The following is a 20,027-nucleotide window of genomic DNA, read 5'->3' as shown; positions in this document are numbered from 1 at the left end:
AATAACCCCTAGAGTGGGAAAGAGCCTAGTGTGCTGGATAGCAGAGTTGAGTGTGGCTGGAATGGGATGTAGCTTGGTGTGCTAAATAGCGGAGTTGAGGGTGGCTGTGGTTGCTGAGCATCCGGCAAAAGGTAGGATTTAGGATCCACAATGATGCAGGGATTTAAGCAGGTGAGTGACATGAGCTGGCTAAGTTTTAAAGACAGCGCTGACAGATTCTACAAAGGACCGAATACAGTCTAGAAGGGCTCCAGCAAAACAGGCTCTGCATCTAGGTGAGAAGGTAACTGCTCAATGCTCTGGCATCAGAATGAGACTAAGGCAAACTCTGTCGTCCCTGACTTATCATTATATATATAGATTATATATTATATTATATATTATATATATATATATACATAATACATATATATGTATGTAGATTAGGGCCTGGAACTCACAGATATCCACCTGCCTCTGCCGCCCAAGTCCTGGGATTAAAGGTGTGTGGTGTGCGATGATGCCCAGCCAAAGGATTCCTTTTTCACTTAGGAAATGAAAGGAGTTCTAAGAAAAGGGCTTGAGCGTGTCATTGCAGCCTCCAGGGCCAGCTGACCACTGTCGTGTTCCTCAGCATTCGAGGCTCAGCTACAAACACCTAGGCCTTTGCTAAAACACATTGTGGCGCTCCTGGTGGGAGGTGACCCCCTCCCTGGCATGTCTCTGCACTTGTATCTGTTGTTTATCCGAGGCTCTGACTTCATTATCTGAAAGCAGGTAGAGAGTCCTCATGTGTCTTCCTCATGTTATTCCTTATGCGGTAACAATAATCTCTGTGGCTTCAAAACAAAGGAACTGTTCCTTTAATCACAGGTCTATGTCTCTTTGGACACTCACATTACACATTTCAGGGTGGTCTGAAGCATTTCTTGGAGAATATTTTCCATCCCTACCTTGTTATATGACAGCTTTATTTCCAGAAACTGCCTCAGGCCAAAACTCAAATTTTCCCCTGAAGTATCATTGGATTTTAAGCTGGACAGAGTTAGAGCTGGTGAGACAATCTCTGGGCAACTAATTCATTTTGGACTTGACCACTTCAAGAAATGATGCTTTTTATTGCTTCCTACATCAAATTAGAAATTGTATGTAAGTGTGTGTATGAGTGTGTGCGTGCATGCGTGTGTGTGTGTGTGTGTGTGTGTGTGTGTGTGTGTGTGTAGGGTCTGGCTATTTTTTTTATAGCAGGGAGAACACCAAGGGAATAAAGAAAAACTCCCATCTGTCTGTCCTCTAACCAGACACAGGGCAGAGAACACTGGCAGCCCCAACATGAAACACCACTGCCCTCTAGAAGGCAAAGCTGAAAATTCCACTGATCCCCAGAGGTGGAAGCTGAAAGAAATATAACGGCTTTCTTGCCTATAAAATATTTATGTCCCTGTTTTAAAGTAATCTCATTTAACCTGGTGTTGACACCACATCAGTTCATGTAAATGACATAAATTAAGTCTGAATGAAGAGCAACTCAGCTACTCCATCCTCATTTCACTCCCTTCACACTCCTCACTTTGAGACAGGAACAGTTACTTCAGCTGACAGCTATTCGGAAGCTCATTTACCATGGGTTAAGGGTTTCAAATCCATAATGTAAATCACTTGATTGACAGACCTTTGCCCTATGGCACAATCAATTTTCCATTGTGGGACCAACTTATTTTCTCGAAGCAAATCAAAAAGCCTCTAAGAAAAGGGGGTAGGAAGAGAGAGAGCAAGACTGAAAATCTGCATGGGGCTCAGTGCTGTTTCTGCTTTCTCTTGCTGTTCTGAAGACAAAGGGGCTGAAGATACAGGAGAGGTGACCTGCTTCACAAACAGTAACAAAGGCAGCAACTCTGAAGTCCAATCCCTCAGCTCCTTCCAGTCGGATTCAGGTGACGACAACGGTAAGCACGCGTCCTGCCCAGTGCCAGGGACAGCAGATGAGGTGAAGGGGACATGGCTGATATTGTTTCTTGTCCTGCTTGTTGGCTTTTAACTGTTTTTGTCCCATTGTTGAGAGTCCATGCTGGAAGACCTAATACGCCACTGGTCAGAGCAGGATCAGCATTGGGGGGAATGGGTGACAACTCCCTCTAGGCATGAGTTGACATAGAGGGTGACGGAATTGCCTCCTTCCCAGTGGTAGTTCACAGCAAACAAAATATGTTCCCATTCTGTTCGGCCTGTGGCCTCCTGCGTCCCAGCTCTACATTTAGGACGGCATTGTTAGACATTAGTTTGGAGTCAGGGCAGTGATGTCTTTGTTCCATTGAATTTCCCTTCTCATCATTTGTTGGGAGTTTGGAAAACTGATTAAAAACTATGACACGGCTCCTTAGAAAAATGCCTGTCTGCCCAGAATGCTGTATGCAAGTCCTGTGGCTCACAGCTTGCTCTGATAACTCCAAATCTGGCACCTCCAGCTCCCGTGAACCTGTGCAGATGGAAAAGGGGGCTGATGTTTCCAACTAGGAGAACAGCTGTGGAAGATGAGCAGGGAAGGAAGAGAAAAGCCAGACTAGCAAATGTTTGCCATGTGGTGCTAAAGCAGGAATCATACCCAATGATCATCCAGGAGCAAGCAGCCCGACCCTAGCCATACTTCAGGTCATCTTTCCCATTTACCAGCACCTGACAAGAAAAAAAAAAATTAACACTTGCTAATTGATGTAATCTTTCAACACATAGACCCTTGCTAATCCACTGTGTGCTAAGTCTTGGACTGCCTGTTTTGTACATAGAAAAGCAGAATGAAAATAGCACATCCTGGCCTCTGAGCACACACAGGAAAGGTGACCGGAGAAGTTGTAGGATTACAATAGTTTCCTTTCTCAAACATGTTCTTTCCCACATGTTCACCCAATACTAGCCACCTTTGAAGAAATTTCAGTGCAGGGGCTAGCAAAGTGGCTCAGTAAATAAGAGTAAGAGTGTCCTGTACTCGAGAACCTGAGTTAGAATCCCTAGCACCTATGTAAAATCTCATGTGTATGGCATGTTTCTAACCTGAGCATTCTGAGTAAGAGACAGGCCAGCCAGCCAGGCCAACATGCCAAGCTTCCTGTTCACAGATAGACCCTGTCTCAAGGTAATAAGGATGAGAAGTGAAAGAGGAAAACATTCAGGGCTTCTGCTCTGGTCTCCACATGTGATTGCACAGGCCGATGAACATACAAACATGAATATACCACACACAAACATACACACAGGAACACACACAAACACATATAAATACATACATACACACACACACACACACACACACACTCACACACACACTAGCATATCTATATGCTGCATTCCTTCTGCCTATTTTAAACCAGACACACAAGGCTCTGACCCAGGTGTGTTTGCCTTGATGCACTCTTCCTTCAGCTCCAGAGAGAAGAAAAGCTATAGCAACTTTGCATTTTATGTTAAATATTGAGAACTTACAGTTTCAAAGACTAACAGGGTTGGGGATTTAGCTCAGTGGTAGAGCACTTGCCTACCATGAGCTCCATAAGCCACCATCTTCATGGTGACCCGTGGTAGGTTGTGAAAAAAATGACTCAAGAGATCCTTGACCATCATGCTTTTTGGGAACACTGCCTCCCATCTCTCTGCTGTTTTCCTTCTGTCCCACCAACTCCCAGACCTCATATAGAAGCATCCTCTTGACACCTGCCCTGAGGGACAGACTATGGGAAGGCTGGGGAGGGGGTTCTGTATAATGTCTTCATTGTTCTTGATATTAGTCGTTAACATGTGTTTGAAATATGTAACTAACCAAGAACTGTCCTCCCCCTCCTTCCTGTCTTCTTCTCCTGCCAAAAGCATCCATAGTGACTGTCATTCAACTTGTCAACAATGTAGTTGACTCTATAGAGAACGAAGGTATTTACAGTTAATTTTTTTTGTTTTTGATTTTTGTTTGTTTTCCTCCTTCCATAGCATGTCTGTGACCTTCTGGAGAGTTTGCTTCTGTGGTGCTTTATCTAGGGCTAAAAGTGCAACGTAATGGTGGTTTTAAATAAGATAATAACAGGGTTGGGGATTTAGCTCAGTGACAGATGACTTCCTTAGCTAGCCTAAGACTCTAGCTTTCCAGCATCAGAAAAAGAAAAAAAAAATCAAAAAGGTTCCAAATGTATCTCTATGGATTGCAATAAACTGAAATTTTTGGAAAAAAAAATCTAGTTCATAATTTTTTTAAAAAATATCTAAGTTCTCTTTTCACATCTCTTCAAAGTAAAAAAATATTCATTTGCAATCCAGGTTGATCAGTTAATATTACATTCATTCTGGTATTTGTTGAATACCTGCTGTGAGCTGTGAATACTTATAAAATCATCAGAAATGGCAATGTTATGAGGATTAATTTATATCAGGTAATTTTGTTAGTGCTTTAATAAAATTATAGTAAAATACCTATGGGATTGATGTTTTAATTTCCTAAATAGCAGTGGGGAGAGATTTTTTTTTTTTTTTTAAAAAAAAGCTTAAACTCAGTGTTAGCCCTTGGTTCCCTGGAAGTGGTTTGAAAGCTTCTGAAATATCTGCTTTGTCTCCCTTCATGTGGCCTGGATGGCCAGATTTACTTTTCACTTTGTGTTTAAACAGTGTCTGTCATGGACCAAGGACAAAACTACAACAGAGGTGACTCTGCCAGCACCCGTGATAACAGCTCATTTCTGTGTTTGCCCTGCTCCACTCATTCTTACCACGCCCTCCCTCCATGCCCTCTGAGTCTCCCAACCTGAGTTGTGCATGTTCCGGGCGTCTTGCGTGCTCAGCTCCCAGCCTCATGCCCTGCGTGTGGAATTCACCCACTTTACCTCCAAAGCTACCTGCCTTTTGTGGTTCACAGTATAGCAGTGCATCTCTCTGCCCGCATGCTCACAGCCTGGCCTTGTGCACAGCATGTGGATGGGAACGGGGGATAGGTGTGGATATTGAAGATCCTAAGTCTGTGTTCCATCTGCATGCCTTTGGTGGCCGAATGTCTGGGACTGGTGAGTACAAGTCTGTACCAGCCAGGCATCTTTTCTCTGTGTTCTCTCCAGGCCAGAGCATGGCTGTCCCTACTGACCCCTTGGTAGAGAGCTTGCATATGACCTCAGCTTTTAGGGTCTTCTGGACTTTAGTAATGCATGGCAGGCTCATGCCTGCACTCATCGATCCTTGCCCCTTCTCTGCTCTGGAGGAGGTTAATCATCTGGGTTTTCTTTCTCAGCCTATCACTGGGACACCTCTGACTGGATGCCTGGGGCACGGCTGTCTGATATTGAAGAAATGCCCAACTATGAGAGCCAAGATGGAGGGTCAGCACACCAGGGCAGCACGCGGGAGCTGGAGAGTGACTACTACCTGGGGGGCTACGACATCGACAGTGAATATCCCCCACCTCACGAAGAAGAGTTCCTGAGTCAGGATCAGCTGCCACCACCACTGCCTGAGGACTTCCCCGAGCAGTACGAGGCCCTGCCTCCCTCCCAGCCCACCTCACTCGCTGGCACCATGAGCCCAGACTGCAGGAGAAGGCCCCGGTTTCACCCCAGCCAGTATCTCCCCCCTCACCCACTCCCCAATGAAACGGATTTGGGAGGCCCACCCTCCAGCTGCGATTTTAGTACTTTTGCAGTAAGCATGAACCAGGGCGCCGAGGTCACGGGCCCCGCAGACCCTGTGTCTCTGTCCTTGCACAACTCCAGAGGCACCTCATCCTCAGACATGTCAGTTCGCTGTGGCTTTGATGATTCTGAGGTAGCCATGAGTGACTACGAGAGCGCTGGCGAGCTCAACCTCACCAACCTTCACATTCCCTTTGTGGAGACGCAGCACCAGACCCAGGTGTAGAGGACACCCGTAGGTGCTGTGCCCTGACTCTTACAGCATGGAAGGAAATGAGCTGCACTCGTGTCTGGATGGAGAGAGGTCCGTGGAAATGTGGATTTTCTATGAGGAACACCTTTACAAATCTTACTGTCACAAGCAAGCTTGACTCCCAGAGTGACAAGGAGAGGCTCAGAATTGTTTCAGGGGGAGGGAGGAGCTGACAATCCTTGCTGTGGGTGTCTGTGTCTGTGGCTTGGGATGCAAAGGAGAAGAAACACGTTTACTGAGTTCAATGGGAGATCGTGGATGGCTTTGTGCATTACTGTGCCCCTCATAGTAGGAAAGCAAAGATCCTTACAGTATTAACCATCAGAGGGGCATCATTGCATGTGATTTTGAGCTAAGGAAGTGAAAATAGTAGTGATGTTTGTCAGAAAAGTTAGTGTTTTAGAGAAAAGAAAAGAGAAGTGAATGTCGAACCAGAAGGTGGACAGAAGCCTCTAAAACCAACTCTATTTTTTAAACAAGCTGCCTAATTTTCATCTATAAAATTAGGTTTGAGTAACATGCTTAGTGTGCTCAGTTTTGTTTTGTTTTTTTTTCTTGTTTGTGTTAAGCATCTAGTATAATATAGTTGGGTTTTGTGATCTCTGAGAAAGTTACCAAGAAAGAGCAATAAGAGGCTGTCTAGGCTCCGGTGGGTGGGGTGGTAGGGAGGTTAATGTTCAAACAATAGAAAGACTGTGGTGATCTTGTTTTCTGTCAAAGATTCCTGGCCATATTCTGGTTCTAACTTTGTTGCAGAAACTGGCCCTTATTGGTATATTGCTCGCTAGAATGAGACATATTTGAGAGCCTAAGCATAACTCACAAATTCAGAGGAGAGAGGATGTGATACTGTCAAAGGTTTCAGCCTAGGAAATCACAGTTCTCCACACCACAGGTGAAAGTTGTGTGTGTTATTTCAAACTGGTAATGATACCATTATAAATACTCTTAGGTTCTTAAAGAAGAAAGTAGGTAGTAACTATGTATAAATTAAATTGTGGGTGTGAGCGTGTATGGGTGTGCGCATGCGTTCGTGCAAGCGTGCATGCATGTGTGTGTGAGAGAGAAGGACCTAGGTATTGCTCTGAGTGTGCACTCACTACAGCTGCTCTTGAGGAAAGCTTCCCCAAAGGGTTCTGGATTCAGTGTTGGGAATCGTGAGGTGAGCAAGCTCGCCTTCCAGTCTCTCTGATCATTAGTGTTACAGGACCACCAAATGCCATATGTTACTGCGATTCAGTTAACGTTGTTTTAGTACTGCCATTTGTATTAACTTAAAGCAAGGACTGTGATTTTTTTTAAAGACAGTATTTTATAATTTTCCAGAACTCCTATTTGAGACTGTATAACATCTGATTACACCCTGGAGTTTTCCCCCCATCTAACATATAGGCTTTGGCCATCACTTTCCCATGACAGAATACTCATCCCACTAAAAATGCAAAGATCCAACCTTTGAAAGTTGAAGTTAGCAATGGAGTTGACTTTCCTCTCTCACTTTGATCAGCTGTGGCCAATTGAGTTGTAGCGACTATGGGAAACGAATGCATATTTGCACATCTGCCTCGTGAGCAAATCTCTGTATGGATGGTTCCTGGTGACACCAATGTTGGTGTGTAAAGGAGCTGTATGGCATCTGCCCGTCATATCCTCAATTGTTTTTAATCCTCCTACTCCTTTGTAGGAGTCAGTGTTTCTGCACATCTGTCATTAGAAAAGAAAAATCCTTTCATTCCCAAACTTCCTGAGTTAGTAGATAGACTTGTCAGGTTTCTCAACTTTTCTCTTCCATTCTCTTAGACTCACCATGGAGGCATTATCCACACTGTGGTTTTGAAATAAATGAATTTCACTAAGGCTGCTTTCAAGAATAAAGTCTTTAGTATTTTTCTTACATAAGAAGCACATTTGCAAGAATCACAAAGAAAATGACAAACTAATGGTCCAGAGTTGAATCACTGCTGTGCTTTTAATAACACAACAGCATAAAACCATCAAAGTAAAACCAACAATTCATTTCTTGCCCCCAGGAAAAATGAGATGAGATTCATGCCAATGAGTCACCAGTGCTTAGCCAGCATCTCTTCCAGAGAGAACGCATGGCCGATCCTATAATGAAGGCATAAATAGAGCTATCTGCAGCCAGTTGTGGAGTCACTGAAGAAATCCTTGCCTGACCTCTCCTCTGACCTACATAAAATACTTTTTTTTTTACGACACCTTCCTGCTAAATTTCAACAAATGAGCTCTGCAGACATTCCAGATGAGCATTGGGTCTATCAGATTCATTCTCTGTGAACTTATAAAATCAATTCTCTGTTTAAAAATTGGATTGTCTTACAGATTAGAAAATGGAGTGCAGTGAGCTCTACATGCAGCTAGGTAAAGTGGCCACAGTGCCAAAGAACCAGGTCCTTAAGATTGTCTAGTCTGGGCCCCATTTTTATAGGAGAGGCAGCATGCCCAGAGAGGAGAGGAGACTTGGCCATGCTCACACAGAAGTTAACTCATTGACAAAAACTATCACCCATCCACATAGGCACCATTCCTTATCTGGAAAGTTGCACACCCTAAGCTGTCCCCAGCTGATAGTTGCTTCCTTCCCCTGACCCTCTGACTTCCCACTATTCCTTCACTGAAATATGCAAGAAAACAAAACAAATAGAAACCATTTCTCTGGGGCTTTGATGGACCGAGAGATTTGGACATTCATCAAAATGCTGCTTTTGCCAAATGAATGTTTCCGGAATAGGGCTGGAGTGAGCACAGAACTGTATTGAGACTCTAGTCGTCCCTGGTAACGGAAGTGGCAGTCCGCAGCACACCAACCCGATGTGTCTCATGGTCTTGATGTTGTCGTTTTCTTCTCATGAGCTCCGCCTACTGTCTATTCCTGTCCTGTCCACCACAATGGAAAATTAGCCAATTAGCGAGTGTCTTTGTACGTGTCAGGAGATGTGTCGCACACGTTCTGGTTAGGCTAAGAGAAGCTGTCGCTTTTCATCATACTCTAAGCAGGAACTATAGGGCTGTAAAGGGTAGACAGTGTGCATCACTTAATTCCCTTTGTCTGAGAGTATATTGCTGCTGAGCCTCATCCTATGCCTGCTTTCTGTATACCCCTCTCCTGCCCACTCACAAAATGCAATGGGAAAGTCATAGCAATATACGTAGGTCAAGGCCATAATCATAAGGTTCAAGCTGCTGGTGTCACAGGAAGGCCTGGGCAGATTTTCCTGGAGCTGCCATAAAAAATAACTATCCCAGAAGAAAAGGTAATATATTTCCTATTGGCCTTTTCATGCTGACTGCCTAGCCACACTGCTGTGCCACTTTGCTAAGGCTGGGAGGGCCAAACACAAACAAACAAATAAAGAAAGATGATCAGAATAAATCATTAAAGACCCAGAAAGCACCTTTAGCTGAAATAATTCAGGGTGATCTAGTGTTTGCACTGTGTGGCTTGTCTGACAGTTGTCTGGCCTTCTCACTGCTGCAGACACTGGTCATGTGGTTAGATTCGGTTGTTCTGTGCTTTGTGGGACCTGAGGCTTCCAAGGGGCATTTCTTCAGTGCCATCTTTCTGTGTGGTCTGTGAGGAGGTGGTGTGTGTTCTTGTTAGTTTGTGTCTTGCAACCTTCAGCTGCACATGGCTGATTCAGACCCACCTCTTTGAGCTTCCAGGTGTGTGTCACAGGGGGTTTAAAGTCGCCATGCGTGGGTTTGACATCAGTGAATAGTTAGCCAGCTGACTAAGACAGGAAAAGGATAAGGTATTCCTTTCCTTAAGTAATAATGAAAAGCAATAATTACAAGTATGTAACAATACACAAAGGCCATAATTAGTCTCTTCCAGTGTTCAGGATGCACTAGAGAATTGTGTAGTTATTTGGAGTATGTTGGACCCATTAGTATGTCCCGTAGCACCCTTCAGCAAACAAATACCTGAATTGCTCCTATTTCACAATTTTATGAGCCCATACTACTGCCTTTCGGGAGTGACGGATGTGTCTGGATGGGGAGGGTTCTTGCAAAGCACTGTTCCAGAGACCATGTTGTACATTTGTCTGTTATAAACAGGCTGGTTTGTAAAAGATGTATGTTTTTGGTGTTTAAAATGTTTATAAACTTGTATATAGGTGGTTTCAATTTTCCAGGCGTTTGTAGATACAGTATTTGATGCCTATCCGGATGCTTTAATTTGGAGGGTCGAATAGAATTCTTAGTCATCCACATTGTTGTTCTGCGAACTTTTGGGCTACACCCACACACACACAAAAAGAGGACTTTAGATTTGAAAAAAGATGTTTTTTTATTCATTTTGAAATGTACTGTGTCCTTCCTTTGATTCCATTGTTCTCATTTAACTCTGTTTTCAAAAAAGAAAAGTGTTTCTATTGACTTTTTTTAAGATGACTGTGTTTCGCCCAGTTATTAAGCACTCGGCCTTCACACCGTTTCCCAGTCAGAATGATCCTTTCTTCACGTCCATGCACACCCACCTCAACTCACACACACATCACTGTCAAACGTATGCAAAGAGGAAAGTGAATACATCATTGAATCTTGTCCCTTATATGAATGGATTGTTTCTACATATATTGCTGTTGGCAGTACTCAGTCTTGTGTTCTTTTTCTTTAAAAAAAAAAAGAAAGAAAGAAAAAGAAAAAGGGAAGAAGAGAGATGGAAGAAAAACCAATGAAATAAAAAGACACAAAAAATTTAGCCAAAAACTAAAACAAGGGAGAAAAAAAAACCTACCCAAGAGTATACAGGTTTGTAACTGCCAAATTTGATCATTAAAACAAGTTTTCAAGTAAAAGGAAAAAAAGCATACTATGAATTTCAACTGTGTTGGCTCTTTTTAAGTGTCTCCTCGCATTCATCTGACGGGGAACTTGGCAGCAGGTATGCTTAGCGGAAGAACCATGCAGCACTACTTATCCCTTAAAGGGGGCGACTGGTCAGGATTAGGTGGTCTGGGATTTTTCGTGTTTTATCTCAGAGATTTCTAATCATGTTCTGATGTCCATACAGTAAAATCTTCCAAAATGTCTTGCTGGGTACATGGTCTGTGGGCTTTTGCATGAAATGGAGAGTGCTGGAGCCTAGACAGCGAAGGTCGTGGGCTTCCATCTCAACTGAAATCACTGAACTCAATCCCAGCTCTCAAGACATAGCTGTGCTCGCTCTCTCTCTCTCTCTCTCTCTCTCTCTCTCTCTCTCTCTCTCTCTCTCTCAATCTCTGTCTCTCTCTCTCTCTCTCTCTCTCTCTATATATATATATATATATATATATATTTCCCCTTCCTTTCTCTTTCTCTCCCTCCCTTCCTTCCTTTCTCTCTCCTTCTCTCCCTCCCTCCTTTCCTTCCTCTCTCCTCTCTTTCTGTCCCTTCCTCCATCCCTCTCTACTCTCCCTTCCTCTCTACTCTCCCTCCCTCTTTCTCTTGCTCTCTCCCTCTGTCTTTCTCTGTGTATGTCTGCTTATCTTAAAAAAAAAAAAAAAAGAAAGAAAGAAAAGAAAAGAACTTCTTTTCAGAAGCTTGAGTTGTAACTGATACTGGAGTCTTCTTCCAAATCTCCAGAAATGTTTCTGTATAAAGTATGAGACGAGAGAGAAGGACTCAAATGCTAATCTGAGGAAGTGACTTCACAACCAGATGTCCTGAGAGCCTGAAGGCTCTGAAGAGAGGAGTATTCTGTGCCTAGCCTTGCTGAGGTGGGTCAGGGCCAGCAGGACCAGCCTGGAGCTGTTGTCAAATTGGGCTGTTCCTTTGTCCACCATAGAACTCCAGCTGCTGGGTTTTGGCCAGGATGCCAGAGCCTTCAATCACAACTGGAAGTACTACAGCTAAGCACCACCCTCTTTCATACTGAAGCCCTCTGAGGTCTCACATTCAGCAGAGCAACCCTTGGTGATTTGCCTCAGCCCCTGTGATATACAGGTAAGGATAAATAGCCGGATAGAACATGGACACCAACTCATAACATGCACCAATTCTTTGGATAACTAAATACTTATATCATGGCTGATTTTGATAAATGACAAAAGGAATGGATAGAGGCATTCCCATATTCTTTATTATAAAATGTTGTTTTCCATACTACAGGAAGGAGTCTACATGTGTGTGTTATTGCCAGCTTAGCATATATACATGATGTCACTAGTTTGTTCTGAGTTAACCATTTCCTGTAGGAGAACATGGTTAATCTCAGCAGATGGTAATTTGACTTGGAGGTGCCTGAATCAGGCATCAATAGAGGGAAGGGTAAATACAAGGGATGATAATGAGAGAGGTACAGATGATAGTCTCATAAATATGGTTAACCACCTTGTAGGGACAGGGACCAAGCCAGGACTACCCCTGGCTTGACTTGGAGCTCCTAGAACTGCCACCTCAGTGGCTTGGCATTAATGGCCAACTCCCCCCTCACATACGCACACACAGGAAAACTAGCCACACTGTACTTTTCCACCAGTACACTATGCATGATGCAAAAGCCCTCTAAAAGACGCCCCCCACCCCCCACCAGTGTTCTGCTGTCTCTGCTTCAGGTCAGAGGCAGCCACCATTCTGTTCTTCTTACCAATAAATCTCCTGTGAGGTTTGTTGAATGGCATGACTTTGTGGCATCCTTGGTTCCCAGCTTCCAAGATGTAAATTTTTGCACCAGAAAAACCCTTACACACTTGACCAGAGGCTGAAACTAAGCTCCAGAACAACTCACTCCTTTTGTTTCTTCTCCTGAATCTCAGAATCAGTTAGTGGGGACTGAGATGTAAGGCAGTTCTTTGTGTGCAAATCTGCTATTTTCTCAGCCTGCTGCCTCTCCAGGCAACACACAGCTTAAAGGTTCAATTCCTGTCACTCATCACTGGCCTAACAGCTATTACAGGTGGAATCTCAAACTATAAAGTGATAAGAAATGGTTTCTAAGAGTCTAGTTGTTGGTTCTCACAAATCGGTTTGAACCAGCTGGATCCCCAAGAGCTCCCTCCATTCCAGAAGCTTCCTGAAAGCCAAGTAGTGACTTTCCTTCACAAAATGTCTTTGTATATCACTGTACCTGTACATAGATGGCTTTCTTAAAAGTTTTTGATTGAAAAACTCAATCCTGTTTGCATTTGGCAAATTTGCCAAAATTCTAGTAAAAAAGACTTTCTGAGAAGGCGGTGTGATAATGCTGGTCTACACACACACACACACACACACACACACACACACAAATAAATCAGCTTAACAAGGTTAAAAATAGCTAAAAAGCTAAGTCTTCGAATTAACATATAAGGTGTCACATATCATTATGATTTTTTTGAACAAAGTGAGTTTTAGTGGCCCTCCATCCCCTCATCCCCAGCCACACCCCTGATTCCCATTGTGCAGCACCTCCAACCCCTTCTCCTCTTTCCTGCCCCACATGTTCTTTTGCCTTCCAGTCCTTCCTCATTACCTCCCTCTCAGTCTTACAGGCAGTATCCTATACTTACAACTGAATAAACAGAAGTTTAAGACTCTTCTCTTACATAAAAAGTGTTTCTTCTATTTATTTCTTTGGGGTTTTTTTCAATTATTTATTACACTACAGGTTGATTATTCCTTATTTATAAATCCAAAAGCATTTTAAATTTTATTCATTTTTTTAACTTCTTACATGTACATAATGATCTACGTTGAGGATAGCACCTAAGTTTAAACATGTAATTCATTTCTATTTCATATCACAGAGGATATATTTTGCAGACCTGAAGCCTGTCATGAGAGGTTCAGTGTGGAATATTCCTCTGGTGGTGTGATGTCAGTGCTCAAGCATTTCAGATTTTATACCATTTGGGGCTTTGTATCAGGGACACCCAACTTGTATTACTTCTTTCCTTTTGTTATTTCCTGAGCAGTACAAGTTCATTACAAACTGAGAAGATGAATACAGAAAAAAAATATCATATGTATGTTTTCACCAATGACTACCAACATTTTATAAATTATACTTACATGATAGATAGTAGATATATGTACGTAATCCAATGCCAATGTTCTGTAAGTATTCCTTCAGGCTTATTTTCAGTGTGGGTAGCAACTGACATTCATTTTTCTCAGGAGCATACAAGACCTTTACAAAGATAATCCACATAACAAAAGACTACTTCCTCATGAACACAGAAGCCTACCAAGCTGTGCATGGGGGTCCACTTGGCCTTGCAGCTGTGCTTCCTACACCATTTTCACCTCTGGCAGAAGCTGGGTTGCTTCCTTAAGCGTGTAGGAGACTTCTTTAAGCTTCATACAAAGATCATTCTCTTGTTGGCACCTTTTTGTGCTTCTCTTCATGAGCTTTATGATCTCCATTGCATTCCATAGGATTCAATCAGCACCCAACTTCTCTTTCTCGGGCTCTGTAGACTCCTTCCTAGACTCTGAAGGGGTGTTCTTTGATTGAACAGGATCCCACTGATCCTGTTCAGAAATCCTGTTGAGAAATTCAGATGAAGAAGATTTCACATACATGTACTATAGGTTAAATATCATGTCTTCCCAGAATGCATATATTGAAACCCTAACCCTAATGGTTTGGGGAAGTGGGGATTTTGAAGAGGCAAACAAGTTATGAGAGTGGGATCTCACAAATAGAATTAGTACTCTTATAATAAAAGTAGGGACCATGAGAACACTTTCACCATCACCTTCAATAATAATAATAATAATAACAATAAAATAGTGCAAAATGAAGAGGTCCCTACCCAGTGTTATGCCAGGTTCACGGGACCCTCAGAGACCACCAGGAGATGACTCGATGCAATTGCAAGAGAGCTTTATTATGGGAGTGATCGAACTTGGGACCCAAGTCTCACTGACACAGCAGTAGAGAAGTGGGACCCCGAGCTCTGAGTGAGCAGGAATTTTAAAGGGAAAGCCTGTGAGCTGGGGGTTTCCATGGCAGCAAGCAGGGGGACACAAGCCTTGGCGTTACAGAATTGGGTGAAGTTTAGCAGGAAGGGGTGACCTTTTCTGAGGCACATAATCACAATGGCTAAAGCATATAATGACAATGGCTATTTTTCTAAACCATATCTGAAACATTGGGGAGAATTTTCCCACCCGATTCTCAACTGATTCCCATTGATTATTGCCAGGGAGTTTGTCTCTATTTTCTATGAAGCATTATTCTGTTATATTTCCTGGAGGCTGTAGGCTGTTGCTAGGAGAGTTAACTTTGTTTTCTGCCAGGTGTACATTCTGTGATATTTCCTGGTACCTGAATTCAGTTCCCAGTCAAAATCTTTATTTCAAAATGGAGTTATATTCTGGCTAACGTAAACTCTTCACCAGCACCCAACCATGCTGGTAACCCTGGTCTCAGACTTCCACTCTCCAAAACTACAAACAAAAAAAAAATCCCATTTATACATTTTAAAGCCTTATGATACTTGGTAATCACATCTCAAATAAGCAATTATAGCCTATCAAGTCACATGGAGAGATGGAAGGAGGGTTCATAACAAGATTTGTTTTGTGTATAAAAATAGGCCTGAAACTCACTGTGTCACCTAACACCCTGAACACCTCCTGGATAGATAGATGGGGTTTTGGATTCACCTGTCTCTTGTGTGTCTCTTTGTAACAGCTGTACTGTTTACTGTACTAAGATCAGTCCGTGGTTTATAAAAGTAAGCTCTTAGTGATGGGCTAATGTTTGACATTGATGCTTCTGTGGACATCTTTGTGAAAACAAGCTCACATGTAGCTATCTCTGAAGACAGGTTGCTGGAAGGACAAATTTTAAGTCAAAAGATATGTCTGTTTTTAACTCTAAGAATTTATTAATAATTATAAATGGGATGGATTATAATCCCATCAGTATTACTGTCCCATCCAGCAGGAGTTCAAAGCATTCCTAAGGAGGGGCAAAAAGAATGGGGTGGCGACAAGAGACACAAAGAATGAGAGCAAGTCTATAGTCTGATCTCGCTCTAGAACTTTCACACAACTTTATAGGGAGAAGGCAGGAAGGGAAAATGTGTCAGCAATATAGTTTATAAAACATAACAGGGTGATTAATGATGATGCAGAACACCGCAAGAATGTTTACTAAAAGATACTAAAAGAATGTCAGCTAAGATATCTCAAAATGTCTAGCCTGGCACACAGATGTCTCATAGGCTCCGGAAACGTAAATCTCTCACCTACGACCTTGCTGCAGCTGTCTGTAACTTTCCACTAGCTGGCCTTGGCTCCCAGCATATTACACATTCTGTATATAACAATTTGTGCAATGCACTCATTGTTAACTGTGAAAAACTGGTTTTGTGTTCTTTAGGATTCCTAAAAGACCCTGGCTCTTCTCTGCCATCCCCCAAAAACTGCTTTTTATCTTCCACAGTTGTAGATACTGTGAACTGTATTGTCCTGCTCTGTCTGTCCAGAAAAGGTACATTGAGGAGGACCTGATGGAAGACTGGCAGAACTGTAGAGAATGCATGCTCACAGGCATCAAACATCTAGCTCTCAGGCCAGATGCTTGGACAGGAAGGTCTCAGGAAATGATTTCACAGGAGCAATTCCTACTTGTGTTCACTACAGAAGCTCATGTTGGAATGATTGTGACTTTACAACCTTCTGCAACATAGGAAACCCAAAATAGTCCTTAAAACATAAATTTCCAGGCTGTGGAGATAGTTCAGTTGATCAAGTGCTTGCTGTGCAAACAAAACAATTTGAGTTCAATCCCCAGAATCTACTGAGTGACACAGTATATGTAAAATGCCAGCCGTGATGAGACAGAGACCTGCAGAGCAATGGGCATGCTGGCCAGCCAGCCTAGCCAGGTGATCTTCAGGCCAATTGAGAAATGTTGTCAAAGGAAAAAAAAAAAAAAAAAGGTGAGCAACAGTACTGCTGTATTGTGCTGCCCAGCCACACAGACTCTCATCTCACACCCACTCCCTTTCTAATGAAGTCAAGATTCCCATCCATTTCAGAAGCTGCTCCTTGAGACAGGCTTTAGGACTGCATCATTTCTGTGACCCAGAAAGAAACAGCATTTAACTAGGTCACAAAGGAACATGGTGACAGGTGAGACAATCTGGGATGGAGAGAGCTAACAGTCTGATACTTGTTCTAAACGGTAGGAAATTGACTTGAGAGGAATGAGATTAAAATGACCAAAAGGACAGCAACTTCAGGGACAACCCTGAAAGATAGTGAGAAGAGATAATTTATCCAGCACAGAAGGAAAAAAAAAAGGCTTCAGAAGGCTCAGTGAATAAGGGAACTTGCTTCCGCGAGCCTCAGAATATAATTAATTAAGAATTCAAGATACATGGTAATTAGAGGAGCTGTAACCTGGAGGCATACCACTCAATTATTCTGATCATTTTTAACAATGAGAAAATTTAATTTTCTGGTCACATGGCATAGATCTCAAATTTGGATAATGTGGAGAGCAATGTTTACATAATGGCATCAGAAAATTAAGTTATTTCCTTTGATTTTGATTTTCCAGTGAAAATCAGAATCAACTGATTGAATAAAAAAGAGAAATTGAAAAGAGAAATGATTATGGGAAATGCAAAAAATACCTGAGAGAAAAATGTACACATTCAATTGAATTTTGTGTCTTTTTTGACATGAAGCTACAACCATTCTATTTGTAATCAAATGCATGTGTGTACATTTATGTATATATTTTATGTATGTATGGGTGTATGTATATATGTGTGTATATGTATGTATGTGTGTATGTGTTTCTGTGTGCGATTGTATGTGTGTATGTGTTTCTATGTGCGATTGTATGTGTGTATGTGTTGTATATGTGTATGTATGTGTATATATATGTGTGTGAATGTGTTTGCACACATGTGTCATATGTATATGTATGAATATGTTTATGTGAGTATTTGTGTGTATATTTGTGTGCATGTATATGTATGTGTATATTATATGTATGCATGTATATGTATGTATGGAAACCCAGAATTCACATAGGCTACAACTTAGAGTTTTTTACTTTCCACATAACTCCAGGTATTGCTTCTGTCAATGTTTCCAAAGCTTCTCATGACATTTATGAATTCATCAACTATCCAATGATTGTGTTCAACACTGCCCACACCTCACATATAAAAATGACAAAAGGACTGAGAAAGAAATCAGGGAGACAACACCCTTCACAATAACCACAAATAATATAAAATATCTCCAGGTAACTCTAACCAAGAATGGATGGATGGATGGATGGATGGATGGATGGATGGATGGATGGATTTCTCTTGAGAGACAAATGTACACATTTCAATTGAATTTTGTATCTTTCTTGACATAACAACTATTCTAGTTATAATCTGTATATATACATATGCATGTGTGTTTATGTGTACCTGAAAAACAAGAAGAAAGAAATTGGAGAAAATATCAGAAGATGGAAAGATCTTCCACACTCATGGATCAGTAGGATTAACATAGTAAAAGATTAACATCCTAACAAAAGCAATCTAGAAATGCAATACAATCCCAATAAAAATTCCAACACAATTCTTTACAGACTTTGAAAGTACAATACTCAACTTCATATAGAAAAACAATAACAAAAAAAACAATATCTAAAAACAATTGTGTACAATAAAAGAACTTCAGGAGGTACCACCATCACTGATTTTAAGCTACAGAGCTTTATTAATAAAAACCACATGATACTGGCCTTAAAAGACACTTTGGAATTGAATCAAAGACCCAGACATTAGTCTACACGCCTATTGATGTATGATTTTTTTTTCTAAAGAAGCCAGAAAGACACACTAGAAAAAAAAAAGCATCTTCAACAAATGGTACTGTCCTGACTGGATGTCTTCATGTAGAAGAATGCAAATAGATACATATTTATAACCCTGCACAAAACAAAGGTCCAAGAGGATCAAAGACCTCAACATAAAACCAGATACACTAAATCTAATAAAAGAAAAAGTGGGGAATAGTCTGAACTCGTTGGTACAGAAGACAACTTCCTGAACAGAACACCAACAGCTCAGGCACTAAGATCAACAATTACGGTGCATTTACACAATGGAGTATTATTATTCAGCTCTTCAAAAATGACATAAAATTTTCAGGCAAATGTATAGAACTAGAAAAATCATTCTAAATGAGGTAACTGGGAAAAATTATTCTAAGTGATGTAATCCAGAGCCAGAAACACAAACATGATATGTACTCACTTATAATTGGACATTAGCTATAAAGAATAGCCATACTATAATCCACTAACCCAGAAAGGCTACGCTACGTAACAAGGAGGGCTCTAAAGGGCACACATGGATCTTTCTGGGAAGGAGAAATTGAACAGATTTTGCAGGTGGACTGAGGGCAGTGAGAATGGGAACAGGAGAAACCGGGGTTACAGGGCGGGTTGTAGGAAGAAAGTGTGAAGGTCTGGGGGAAAGCTTGTCCAATTATCACCTAGTACCTGCTGATTTTGATTTTTATACCTATAAAGCTTCTACTTTAATTGCACTATCAAAACTGAGCACCTCACACAGGGTTTCAGAGATTTGGGGTTGTTTCTGTCATGAGGTCTACTATGTCCCTAACATGGTACATCCATGCCTCCTTGCCCAGTGCCTGGGAACAACCATACTTGGCAGTAGGCTCTTGGCAAATGTGTATGAGTTTAAAATGAAAGCATACTGGATTATGGAAGTTATTAATCAAAAATAACTATTTCCCCTATAAAGAAGAAGGAAAGAGACAAAGAGAAAGCCATGTGGCCATGAGACCGAGTGCTGCTACTTCTACAAGCCACAGAACAGCAAGAGTCACTGACAACCGTGACACACAAGGGAGATGCCTGAAGTAGACACTACCTAGAGCCCCCCAAAACAAACTCTATTCTGTGGAGCCCTAGAATACCAGTTTCTAGTCTACAGCCCATGGCAGAAGAGGAGGAAAGATGGGAGAATTAGGGACAACATGAAAGGCGCAAAATCAGGAAAGAGAAGAGTATTTAATGCCCGTTTGAATCTTGTCCTGTTGGTGCCAGAGACAGCGCTGCACCTTCATGCACAGTCTATAACCACTGTCACTAGGCAAACCCCAGGAGTCAAAACTCGGATCTGTCATTAATAGAACAGAAGCTCTTAGAGAAGAGC

At 41.8% G+C, this 20,027-nt stretch overlaps 1 protein-coding gene across 6 annotated transcripts in view; it reads left to right on the top strand.

Annotated features, from left to right (window-relative positions):
* Positions 1-10,559, top strand: part of Fat3 (FAT atypical cadherin 3) — a 594,038-nt gene extending 583,479 nt beyond the window's left edge. For 4 of the 6 annotated variants that reach the window (XM_060369760.1, XM_060369735.1, XM_060369749.1 and 1 more), the window contains 4 exons: positions 1,812-1,925; positions 3,838-3,897; positions 4,624-4,659; positions 5,237-10,559. In XM_060369760.1, coding sequence (XP_060225743.1) covers positions 1,812-1,925; positions 3,838-3,897; positions 4,624-4,659; positions 5,237-5,859 — 833 coding nt within the window. In that variant the 3' untranslated portion in view covers positions 5,860-10,559. The remainder of the gene's footprint in view (positions 1-1,811; positions 1,926-3,837; positions 3,898-4,623; positions 4,660-5,236) is intronic. The other 2 variants (XM_060369782.1, XM_060369771.1) reach the window with 1 other exon arrangement.
* Positions 10,560-20,027: the final 9,468 nt, after the last annotated feature.

This window comes from Meriones unguiculatus, chromosome 1 (assembly GCF_030254825.1).
Source record: "Meriones unguiculatus strain TT.TT164.6M chromosome 1, Bangor_MerUng_6.1, whole genome shotgun sequence".
Classification (NCBI taxonomy): domain Eukaryota; kingdom Metazoa; phylum Chordata; class Mammalia; order Rodentia; family Muridae; genus Meriones; species Meriones unguiculatus.
This window is presented reverse-complemented; position numbering and strand designations above follow the sequence as displayed.